Source organism: Antennarius striatus, chromosome 17 (assembly GCF_040054535.1).
Source record: "Antennarius striatus isolate MH-2024 chromosome 17, ASM4005453v1, whole genome shotgun sequence".
NCBI classification, from domain to species: Eukaryota; Metazoa; Chordata; class Actinopteri; order Lophiiformes; family Antennariidae; genus Antennarius; species Antennarius striatus.
In genome coordinates this window covers 20,535,632-20,548,469 of record NC_090792.1, presented here as the reverse complement: position 1 = coordinate 20,548,469, position 12,838 = coordinate 20,535,632, and the positions used below count along the sequence as shown (strand labels likewise).

General features: G+C 50.8%; 1 protein-coding gene across 1 annotated transcript in view; it reads right to left on the bottom strand.

Annotated features, from left to right (window-relative positions):
- Positions 1 to 10,448, bottom strand: part of kcnh5b (potassium voltage-gated channel, subfamily H (eag-related), member 5b) — a 50,172-nt gene extending 39,724 nt beyond the window's left edge. Inside the window, exons 1-5 of the mRNA XM_068338669.1 lie at positions 10,182 to 10,448; positions 6,697 to 6,820; positions 4,982 to 5,088; positions 4,757 to 4,885; positions 1,111 to 1,226 (exon numbers count right to left, since the gene is read on the bottom strand). Of these exons, the coding sequence (XP_068194770.1) occupies positions 1,111 to 1,226; positions 4,757 to 4,885; positions 4,982 to 5,088; positions 6,697 to 6,820; positions 10,182 to 10,446 (741 nt within the window). The 5' untranslated portion in view covers positions 10,447 to 10,448. The remainder of the gene's footprint in view (positions 1 to 1,110; positions 1,227 to 4,756; positions 4,886 to 4,981; positions 5,089 to 6,696; positions 6,821 to 10,181) is intronic.
- Positions 10,449 to 12,838: the final 2,390 nt, after the last annotated feature.

Genomic DNA, 12,838 nt, shown 5'->3' with positions numbered 1-12,838 from the left:
AATAGTTGTACTGTGGTTTTGTTGAGTCATAGCTACCCGCTGTGTGTGTGTGTGTGTGTGTGTGTGTGTGTGTGTGTGTGTGTGTGTGTGTGTGTGTGTGCGTCGTCTCTTTTGTTGCTTCATAAAGCTCACTGTGTAACAACTGCATTATGAATAAATTTGGCTTGAAATGAGGCAGAAAAGGAGAAAAACACCATCAGACGACGGAGGGAAGAGTCAACCCGACAGAGGAAAGGCAACCCCCTCAGCAGAGCGCCAGGAAATACACCTCAATACCACTGGATTTCCAGGACACACAGGTCTGTCATCCTTAGTGCCCCCCCAGCGCCGCTTCTGCCCCCGCAGACATGAATCATTAATGGATCTGCAGGAGAAGGCGCTCCTTGTCGTGTCAAACAGCCACGAGTCCGGGGGACTCCGGGGTGGGAGGGGCCGGGCCAGGCGGCGGGGTGAGGGCCTATTAGAGAACGGCGTGCTCACCTGCCCGTCCCTCGATTAGCGTGCGCCTAGCAGCGTTAGCTCGGCGCCGCTAAGTGGCTGCAGCGCGGCGATGAATGATTTATACCAGGATTTATTTGTGCAGAAATAACGTTGAGAGCGTTCAGAGAGTCTGCAGAGGTCGGCTGGCGGCGGCGTCCAGCGGCGCTAATTCCCTCAGATTAGCCATTAGCCTCGTTTCAGCCGGGAAGCCTCTTGGGTTGGGTCTAAATGTTTATTTCAGGTTTAAATTATTAAAACATTCCTTCATTTTGTTCGACCGTCCTCCAAACCTCTGCTGAGGCGGTTAGCTCGCTGATCCCACGCTAAACGTCGGGATTTAAACGCTGCAGGAAGCGACCGGTCCACGTGTCGCCCGCGGCGACGCAGGAACGTCGGACTTGGCGTTTTTTTGTTTGCCTGCAGGAATTTAAAATAAAACTTTATATGGCCGTAATAAACAAGTGCGTCATGGGAAAAACACCAACGTGTGTGTGTGTGCTGTCAGTCCAGCGGTAACGTAGCCTACAGCTAGCTGCAAGCCACGCGACCGCTAATGACCGCCGCTGCTGATAATCACTCCACCCAGCGCTGACGTCTGATTGGTCGGAGTGTCTCTGAGCGCCAACTCACCTCAGCCAATCGGGACTGCTTGTGGCCACATTCGTGTTTGCCGATGGGCGCTAGCTGCTGCAGCGTGTTGCGGTTGTTGGTTAGCGCTCGCGTCAGCCGCGCAAACTTGGTCCAGCCTGGAGAGACACCAAACAGAGGTCGCGTTAGGGTCAACGTAACAGCTGACATGACACACACACACACACACACACACACACACACACACACCCCTGGGCGTTAGCGTTAGCTCCCATGTTGACGACAGCTCCAGGGATGAACTGAGTAACAAAATATTCCCAAAGCGTCGGGTTGTGTTCGCCACAAGAACGCCTTGGGGGGGCGGGGGTTTTCCTGCTGGAGAGGGTTCAGAATGAAGCTAGCGTTAATGTTAGCATAAACGCTAACACCAGGTTCCATGAAGGTGTCCTTGGACACAGCTGGGCCTCCAGCGGCTGCAGGGCTCTGACCTCCATGAGGAGACGTTCCCCCCCAGGGATCGATTCCACTGGAGTTCACCCACTGGGGAGGGAAATCCCCCCCTCGTTTACAGCTACGACGGTTTCACCGCGGTCGGTGTTTGTTCTCAACCTTTTGACTGCAGAGCTAACGTTAGCTCACGATGGCTAAAGCTGCAGATTGAAAACCTGCCTGTGAACTCCTTGGAGACAGTGATAAGAACGTACAAATTAAAACATTATTTTAGCAGCTTGAGCTGCCGGGGCTCAGCTAGCTGGAAACACACACATTAGCACGCTAGGTTGCTAATGACAGAACAGAGCAGCAAAAACGCACGACTCTGCAAATATTAAATATTAATATAATATTAATAATAAACAAAGTCATGCATCGACTCCGTGTGACAGCTGGGACGTGTGCAGCACATACATGTGGGATTTGAACATGTATCCTCTTCATGACAGGTTTGGTTCTCTTGTTCCGTAAATTTACATCTTTTATTGAAAAGTTTTCTGACATTTTTGTTTCTTCTGAATGTTGGTGATTGATTATTGATCAGTGTTGAATCTGCCCTCAGCTAAACACGCCTCTCTAACGGTGGTTTCTGCCCCATGATGGCGGCAAGCGGGGTTCTGGGGGCGGGGCTTCCTGCGCCGCTCTGAGAATAAATCCATGTGTTTGAAGGGGCAAACGCCACGGCGACCGCCCCCCCCACTCTGAAGGGGCCATTAGGAATAAAAAGCCCACTTTGAAAGAGCTTTTAACCCCCCGGCCTCCAGCAATCTGACCCCCCCACCTGGCGACTTATGAGCAGCTTCTTTTTCTGATGTCACTTCCTTTATGCTAATACCTGGACTTGGCTCCAGCCCCCAGTGGCTAATCAGAGCGGGGGCCCCGAGCCAAAGTGGACATTTTTCAATCTCTTTCCTGGGGGGGGGGGGGTCTGCCGCAGTGGCACTCCTGTAAAGTCACTCCTGTCGTGTTCAGGTAACGACAGAAACGACGTGAAACCTGAAGAGACTTCTGTAAATTAATCTTTTCCAAACGTCCTAAAGTCGTGTGAACGCGGTGATGACTCCTCTTCACACGCGACCATCATTTCACTTCTTCTTCATCTGTCCACAACCAGAGCAAACACCTTCAGCAGGTTGAGGAGGACGGGACCGTTCGTTCCTCCTCTATGATCTCCTTAACGGACGGACGAAATGTTCACAACAGCAAGACGACAATTTTATTTCTAACGACTAAGTAAAAACGTGCAAAAGAGGAGATAACCCCCCAGGGGAGGCGTTTATCTCTGGGACACGACGGGGTCTTCAGCCTCCCGTCTGGTGATTATTCTGATTATTACCTCGCATTAAACTAATCTGGGGTCGACTTGAGAGACGTTAGTTTGACCTCTGGAGGTCAACAGGAGCGCTGCGCCGCTGTTAGCATGAAATGTTTCTGATAATGTTTCTGATTGGCCGATGAGGAACGCTCCCGATGATGTCATCCTGACTGATATATCAGAATTCTGCTGAAGCAAAATGTTTTTTTCTGTCATAAAGACACAGAATTTCTTTATCTTAGTCACACGGGGGAACAGCCAATCAGACGTCTGCCTGCGGGGGTTTTATGGTTTCAACTGAGGACATTTACTTTAAGAGCTTTTCCTTTCTGCAGATTCAAAAGCTCCATTCAACGTATAGAGGACATGCATTATAGAACACTATTATATAGAACATTATTATATAGAACATTATTATATAGAACATTATTATATAGAACATTATTATATAGAACATTATTATATAGAACGTTATTATATAGAACATTATTATATAGAACACTATTATATAGAACACTTTTATATAGAACATTATTATATAGAACACTATTATATAGAACACTATTATATATAACACTATTATATAGAACATTATTATATAGAACATTAATATATAGAACAGTATTATATAGAACACTATTACATAGAACATTATTATATAGAACACTATTACATAGAACACTCTTATATAGAACATTATTATATAGAATATTATTATATAGAACATTATTATATAGAACATTATTATATAGAAATTATTATATAGAACGTTATTATATAGAACGTTATTATATAGAACGTTATTATATAGAACGTTATTATATAGAACGTTATTACATAGAACATTATTACATAGAACATTATTACAGTATTTGGAAAATTATTATATAGAACATTATTATATAGAATGTAATTATATAGAACGTTATTATATAGAACGTTATTATATAGAACGTTATTATATAGAACAGGAGGAAATGTATCTTTGTATCAGAAGCTGACAGTTTGTTGAGCAGAACACGAGAAAAACTGCAGGACGAACACAGAAGAGGTGTTTATCGTGGTGTTACCCCCTCCTGCCCCCCACCCTACAGAATAAAAGCCTTGATGCGTCCGACTGGAGCTGAATGAAGGTAAAGATCTGGGCTAAAAATAACAGGAGAGCAAAACGGCGCCGGTGGAGACGACGCAGCTGAGCGGGGACACGGTTAGCGTTAGCTCCCGTGAACGTGTTCATGAACACGCCTGTTTCCACGACATCAGGCGTCTGTGATGTTCACACGGACCTCCGACAGGATTTATTTTAAGTCTGGCGTGACGACCAGAGCCTGAAACACGCCAGACCCCCCAGCTGATGCTGATGCTGACGTGTTTTGACGTCCCGGAGCCGTCGGAGCCCCCGCAGACGGAGCCGACGGCGGGTTGGGGTTCAGCTCAGCTGCGGACGCTCGCGGCGGCCAATCAGGCGTCACCGCCGAAGGCCTCTTCCACCAGGCGCCGCGGGAAAACGCTGCAGCGAACGAGCCACAGTGAACGCACCGCGGCGGTCAGTCGGAGGAACAAAAGACATTTAACCATCGGAGATCGGCGTGAGGGCCGTCACGTGTGGAACCCGTGTTCATCACGTGTCACCGACGACATGCGTGTCGACTCTAAGGTGGGGGTGTGTGAAAGGGCAAACACACACTCTCAGAGGCATGTAGAACAACCCCCGGGGGCGGGACGGCGGCGCCGCTCAGCAGTCAGGGAGCAAAGGTCAAACATGGTCGCCCCCGCCTCCGGAGAACCGTCCCTCAAACGCAACACCAGCCGAACACACCAGGGAGGAGGAGCAACAAGCGAATCATCCGTGACCCCGCCCCCCAAGCCCCGCCCCCTCACCTTTGGTGGTCTCGTCCTCGATTGGCTGCTTGAACAGCGTGATGTCCTTGAAGGTGCAGAGGAACAGAACCACCCTGTCGTTCTCGTTCCTGATGGGGGCCACCTGCATGTAGAACCACACCGGACTTCCTGTGGAGACATCAGAGCTCAGCGCCCCCCCAACCGGACAGAACCGGGTATCAAAGGGATGCGTGTGATGTCATCGACCCGTCAGGCCACACTCACGGTTCTTCCGGTACAGCAGAACCTCCACGCAGTTGGACTCGTAGTTGTCGAAGGTCTGCCGGACTTTGTCGATGGTCTTCTTGTCGGTCAGCTCGCCGTACATGAAGCTGGACAGGAAACAGGCGGCGTGAGAAACGGCAGCGATCAATAAGCGTCCCGTATCGGACGTGACGCGCGTTAGCGTCGTCAATCTGTTAGCCTCGCCATAAAACACCCACAAAGCCCCACGTTGGGTTTTTATCGCCAACATGGACTCAGCAGACGCATCAATTCGACTCCCGCTGGAGGATTGTGGGTCGGCGTCGGTGCAGACCGCACCTCCTGGCAGACATGTGATCATTCCTTAAAAGGCCGAGGAAATTTTCATCCGTGCTAAGCTAATTAGCCTGAGTGATTGCTTTCATTGTGCAAAGCTGCAGCGTCTGCAGGGATTGTTTCAGACTCTGGTGTGAACACAGTCATCATCAGCAAAGACTCTCCGTCAGTCTGAAAGAGTCACATGACCGGTAAGACGGACGCCAATCCAGCCTCGCTATCGAGGCTAGCAGCTGCAGGTGTAATAGACTCAGACCAGGTGGCGACGACGCAGATGATGCAAACAAAACGGAGAGTACGTCCAATGAGAAAACAGGTGGTGAGACCCGGTTTGTCTCAAGAACCGGTGAGAGGTTCTGACGCGGCGTCAGACGCTCAGGGACATCTCTCATTGGCTGTTCTGTTCAAGGGGCGTTCAGGAGGCGTTCAGGAGACATTTAGGAGGTGTTCAGGAGGCGTTCAGGAGGAGTTCAGGAGACGTTCAGGAGGCGTTCAGGAGACGTTCAGGAGACGTTCAGGAGACGTTCAGGAGGCGTTCAGGAGACGTTCAGAAGGCGTTCAGGAGGCGTTCAGGAGACGTTCAGGAGACATTCAGGAGGCGTTCAGGAGGCGTTCAGGAGACATTCAGGAGACATTCAGGAGGCGTTCAGGAGGCGTTCAGGAGACATTCAGGAGACATTCAGGAGGCGTTCAGGAGGCGTTCAGGAGGCGTTCAGGAGACGTTCAGGAGACATTTAGGAGGTGTTCAGGAGGCGTTCAGGAGGAGTTCAGGAGACGTTCAGGAGGCGTTCAGGAGACGTTCAGGAGACGTTCAGGAGACGTTCAGGAGGCGTTCAGGAGGCGTTCAGGAGACGTTCAGGACGCTTCGGTTCCTCCTGGGCTCCTCGTCCCCCAGAGGCTTTTAGCCGCCACTCCTGATTGGACGTGAATGGTGGCCGAGGAGACGAGTTCAAAAGGCTCCTGACAGACGGGACGCCTCCAGAACCCCCCCGGCAGAAAGAGCACAACCCCCCCGGCAGCTCTGAATGGGACTCATTTCCATCGCCTCCTCTCTCCTCCTCTCCTCCTCTCTCCTCCTCTCTCCTCCAGAGGCAGGAGCTCCATGCTTCTACAGCAGGACATCCTGTACACGGTTAGCATCACGTTTGACGACCATCCTGGAGGAACTAACGTCTCTGGATCCTGAAGTAACGGAAGAGAAGAAGAAAAACACGACGTTCCAGAAAAACGTTTCTCCTCCTCAGAGACTCGTTTGAACTCGTGGACAAAAGTCGCTGTTGAATAAATGTTGTTTCTTTGAGTCTCGCGTCACGTGAAGCGTTACGAACACAAACCCGGCGCCGCCGCCGATCCATCAGGACCGTAAACAGGAAGTGGTCGCCCGGTAGGCGCGGCGTTACCTGCAGGTGCTGCTCTTCTGCATGACCTCCGCCCTGTGGAACCCCGACAGCTTGCAGAAGCCGTCATTGCTGTAAACCACCGGCCACTCCACGATCTGGGCGTTCCCCAGGAGGAAGCTGGTCTCTGATTGGTGGAGACGGCAGAGCGTTAGAACACAGACTTCATCACCATCATGACATCATCAAACAAGTAGTTCAACTTAACCATCACACCCGTAACCACGGCGATCCCCCGACCTTAGCTCAAATTAGCCGCAGGAGGCTAACACTAAAAGTAGCATTCCTTCAATTCATCTCAAACGACCAGGGAGGCGGGGCATCTGGTGGGCGGGGCTTCAGAACAACCTTCCAGAGATAATCGATAGGTCTTCTGGTGAACGAATCGACTGGGAGCTCTTAGCGGTGGCGGCGACGGCCTGCTGTGTCCTTTCAGTTTAAAAGTCGGCTTGAATCGTCTTCCTGCCAACAAACTACTTATTTCAACAGAAACACGTTTGAATATTTATGATTCGTCGGCGCCGCCATCAATCCGTTACCGTCGCGTCTTCATCTGAGGCTCCTGAGGCCTCGTGATGAAATAAATCATGTGATGAGATAATTAACCAATGACGTCACGCCGATCGATGGACCTCCTGTCCGTCATCATGAAACGGGTTTAATGGTGGAGGAGCGGCGAGAGCCAAAAACCTCCCGGCCCTCTTCCCCGTGAGCCAATCAGAGTGCTCGTCTTCTGGCTCGGGGCTTTTAGTCGCTCCAAGGGTAAAATCAGACGTTTGGGGTCGAAGCTTCTGCGTCTCCATCGTTTTGGAGACGCTCCAAGATCCACGTGTGAAAGCAGAGACCATCTTTAGACACGCAGAAGAAACACGTGAAGATCAGTCGTTCTTTATTTTATTGTTATTATTTGGTAACGATCTTTACTTCCTTCTTACACGCGTTCCTTCTTACACGCGTTTGTTGATTCTTAACAACTTAGTTTTTATTATAAGGAAACGATCACATATTTATTCAGACATTTATTCTCTGGCCTCTCCAGACATCTGACATCACATCTCTCTTCTGATTGGTCCAACCATCCCAATGCTGGGAAACCCAAGCCACACCCACTTCCAAAAAGGGGCGTGGCTAGCCACAACTCCTTTGCCAGACATCCTGTGAATGGAGGATCTCGTTCTTTACCGTGAGATCCAGTTCTACTTTATGTTCTACTGCATGTTCTACTGCATGTTCTACTGCATGTTCTACTGTATGTTCTACTGCATGTTCTACTGCATGTTCTACTGCATGTTCTACTGCATGTTCTACTGCATGTTCTACTGCATGTTCTACTGTATGTTCTACTGCATGTTCTACTGCATGTTCTACTGTATGTTCTACTGCATGTTCTACTGCATGTTCTACTGCATGTTCTACTGCATGTTCTACTGTATGTTCTACTGTAGGTTCTACTGTAGGTTCTACTGTATTCATATTCAGTAGTTAGTAAACACGACTGGACTTTTAACCAGTGAAACCAGAATAAATCCATACATCAATGTTTTTTTCTGCATCAGCGTTTCTTCGTCACGATGAAGACGAGGAAACGACGTTCCTGATTAAAACTCGTCTCCGCTTCCTGAAGGTCCGATGGAATGATTCTGAACCAACGTTCCGGGGCTGATCCGTCAGAACCATCAGAACCTCATTAATCATTAACATAATGTGGTGGACATGATGGGCGGAGCCACCCGGGACCAGGTTTCCATGGTAACACCAGAAGGAACCACACATGTTAGAACACGATGTTAGATCAACTCATGCTTTTACTTTGAAAGGCCTCTGTTTCAAAGTTCTGCTGACTCAGCAGTATCAATGGTCACATGACCAGAGGCCCGACAGGAACGGCGTCGGCGCAGCGACCTTTGATTTACTGTCAATTACCCTCACCCAAAAGGGGGCGGAGCCTCCAGAGAGGTGATTACAGGAGGTGGGGGCTCACCTTTCCTCCCCCAGCGGTCAAAACAATCACAACGCTGCACTGCATTTTGGGTAAGGTAACCACTCAAAGTGATTTTCTGCCAACTCCGCCCCCAGGTCGTCATCTTCATCAATTAACGGAGGAAGAGTCGCCAGCGCCAAAAAACTGAACGAACATCGTCACATGACGCAGCGTCCTCCAGACGGGTCAGCTGATTGGACGTTTAATTAGCCAATCACCACCAGCGTTCAGGGGCCGTATCTGAGGGCTTAAAAACTGCTGACTCACCGTAGACGCTCCCCACACACACACACACACACACACACACACACAGACACACACACACACACAGACAGACACACACACACACACACACACACACACACACACACACACACAGACACACACACACCGCTAGCCGTTAGCAGGGAAAACGCGGCGGAAGGCGGGACTTCCTGTGGCTCGCCCTGAATCACAGGTGTATATGTGTGTGTGTGTGTGTGTGTGTGTGTGTGTGTGTGTGTGTGTCTGTCTGTGTGTGTGTGTGTGTGTGTGTGTGTCTGTGTGTGTCTGTGTGTGTGTCTGTGTGTGTGTGTGTGTCTGTGTGTGTGTGTGTGTCTGTGTGTGTGTGTGTGTGTCTGTGTGTGTCTGTGTGTGTGTCTGTGTGTGTGTGTGTGTCTGTGTGTGTGTGTGTGTCTGTGTGTGTGTGTGTGTGTGTGTGTGTCTGTGTGTGTGTGTGTGTCTGTGTGTGTGTCTGTGTGTGTGTGTGTGTGTGTGTGAACTTCAGGAAAACTGTTCCAGATTCCGTGACCTTTAACCCCCTCAGAACTTCCCTAACAGGCTCCGCCCTCCGCCTCCTCCCTCCTCGTGCGCCTCCTCAGGCAGAAGTAAACAAAAACAAATACGCCCCGCCCCCTCCCGTTGCGCGCGCTGCGCCAACCCCCCCTGGCACCGACCCGGTCTTGGCCCCGCCCATCCCGGCTCCGCTGACTTTTCTGGGAAGACACGGAAAGTAATCAATTACCCAGAAGGACGTGCGCGCGCTCTTTGATCATTCCGTGCCAAGCCAGGGCGCGCGCGCGCGCGCACGTGTGTATGCAGCAGAGACTCGAGCTGAACGCACATCAAACGACCCGCGGGTGACGTGACGTCACGACCACAGCTCCGACCGGACGGTCAGACCCATCGGCCCCCGGTCCTCCCTCCGGTGCGGCCGGTTTGTAGTGACATCATCACGTGACATCACCTGGAGAGGTGATGACACCGCAGCACCCGCGCGCCTCGGACGGGTTGCTGCGGGGGGGGCGGGGGCGTAACCGGCTGACCCGCTTCTCTCGGTGGAACCGGAACCGGAGGAGGACCCGGTGGAACCGGACGACCCGGTCCCCCCCGGATCCAGAACTTTGACAGAAGTTGGGATTCCACGGACCGGGACGAACTCCAGTGCGGTAAAACGGAACCGTCCCTCCGCAGGCGCGCCGTGTTCCCCCGGGATGGACCCGAACCGGAACCGGACACCGGGACTCACCGCTGGACCTCCGGACGATGTTCTCCAGGAAGGTGTTCTGCGGCGCCACCAGCCCTCTCTTTCCCCCGGGCATCCTGCTGCGGGAGCGCGGGGCCGGTGCGGCGGGCGGCGGGGCGGCGGCGGCTCGGGGCTCCGGTGTGACTCTCAGTCGCGCCGGTGGAGAGGAGCATCGTACCCGCGGCTCTGGCGGCTCTGGCGGCTCCGGGCGCACTGACAGCCGCGGCGGCGCTGCATCCCGCTGCCGGAGCGGGGAGCCGGGGCGCATGCGCGGAGCGACGGAGCCAAACTGTGTCCTGCGGGAGATGTTGGGGCTCTGGGGGGGGCGTGAGTGCGTCACGTGATCATCATGAGACTGATTCCAGATCGGTTTTAATTATTACTTATAAACATATTTAAATTAATAAGATTAGTTTCAACACGAAAACAGGAAAAATAATGAATTTAGTGAATAAATTCTACTTTGGAGGCTTTAAAAGTCTCCAAAAAGAAGGAAAAATAATGAAGGAAATAATAATAATGAAGGAAAAAATGAATTTAGTGAATAAATTCTAATTTAGAGGCTTTAAAAGTCTCCAAAAAGAAGGTAAAATGTTTGTTGGATCTAAAATAGACGCAGATTTAAACAGTTTTCTGTGCTTTTAAGACGTTTTAAGGTGGCGTCCAATTTCGTTTTGGGTTAGCTGCTAAATGTAGCATCGTTAGCGTAGCTTAGAACACGACTGCCCAAAAGGTGCTGATAGAGTTCATCGTGTCACCAGAACCCAGGGAGGAAAACATTGTTCAGTTTTGTTAAAATAGAAATAAATTCTTCAGGATGAACGACGAGACTCACCGTCGTCAAGGAAACGCTGGCATTTAATCTCCTGGATTTATGAAGGGGTTCTGAATAACGACCCGTTTGACGTGACGGAGGCTCAGAATCGATGGACAACCCAGCGTTTCAATAAACAATAATCATCACAGGAGAGTCAAGATCAGCGGCGTCCAATCACTGAGTGTGATTAAAAAGAAGACGTGTGATTGGTTCTCCTGCCAGCCGTCAAGCTAACGTCTTGTATTTTAATAATATTTGGTTAATATGAATTTGTGTTTTTTGATATATTAGTGGTTATTAATTAATAATTATAAATAGTAATTTGTGGAATAAAATGTAAACTTTTATTTTTATTTTTCTGAGTATTTTATTTTAAACCAAAGTTTAATCGAGAACGACGTGAACCGGGTTTAACTGTAGTTTTAAAATCTCTAATAATAATAATAATAAACCACTAATAATCCTACTTATTGATCCTTTATTATCATAAGCAGCTCATGTTTATTAATTAACACATGTGGGCGGTCCCCCCTGTGGCCACGCCCTCCTTCACATTAACCTGATGACGTCAATTCAATCCAATCAGTCGTCAATCCAAACACCATAAAATCAAGTTGGTTTGACGCAGGTTTCGCCGCTTCGCCAGACGGCGGCGGGGGGGGGGGGGGGCCCACAGGGACTGGATGACTGTAATCACTCTAATTACACCCAATCAGCATCCAGCAGGCGGGCGGCGCCGCTCACGAGGAACTGGTGCTCACGATTGTTGCTCCGTGCGAAGAAAATGCCCCCCCCCACAAGTAGAACTTTTGACGAGGGACGATTGGCCCATCGGGGGCGAGGGGGGGGGAACGTTCGACGGCGCCGCCGCTCATCAAGCAGAAGCCGGTAAATACCACGCCACCACCGCTAACTCGTATGGGGGGGTGAAGTAGGACGAGTCGAGGATAGAGGTATCACCCCCCCCCCCACCGATCGATGCACCGCCTCCACATCTTGGGGGGGGCGCTCCATTTATTGATCTCAGGCTTAATTAGTCCGGCGCTCATCGACACTGGAGAACGGGTCCAATCCCAGGGCCCCCCCAGCCTGACCCCCCCACCCCACCAGACTAGACGCTACCATCACAGAAGTCCAGGGACCCGATGGGGTCCTAACCCCTAGAAACATGTGAAGCCTGCCCCAGTTTGCAGACTGGGTTCAGGTGCACCTGTGGGGTCACCTGACGGGGGGGCGGGGCCACCTGGTGTCTGAGTCACTGATGTTTAGAAGGGGGGGGCCGAGGAAGAGGAGGAGGAGGAGGAGGAGGAGGCCTGACAGGAAATCAGGGCCGCCAGCCCAGAAAGAAACGCGCTCATTATTTTCAATGTACCTCAAGCCGTTGCCGCGGTGACATTTGCACCATAATGAGCCCCACGCGGGGGCATCGGCGTGTCGGGGTGGGGGGGGCTGGCGCTACCAGAACCCAACAGCTACACCGACGATAGAATCTAACAGAAACGTGGAGTTTTACTCAATTGAAGGCACGTGTTCACGATCCCCTGAGGAGGAACCGGGTGAGGACGAAACAACGACTGGACAGGGATGGATCATCTAACGGGGTTAATGGGGTTCACTGTCCCCAGAGGAGGACCCCTCATAGTCTTTGTGACTCCAATCCTTAGGATGAACCAACTTCTCCATCATGAAGTCTGAGGAGTGAACGTTACGACAGCAGCTCACCTGAAGGCAAAGCCCAGAGTCTCACATCTACAGGAGATCAACTCTGCTCCTGTTCTCCAGAGGACGACTCTGAGCAGAGGACGTACCACCACCGGTTTGATGACCGTCTGAAGCTTTTAAG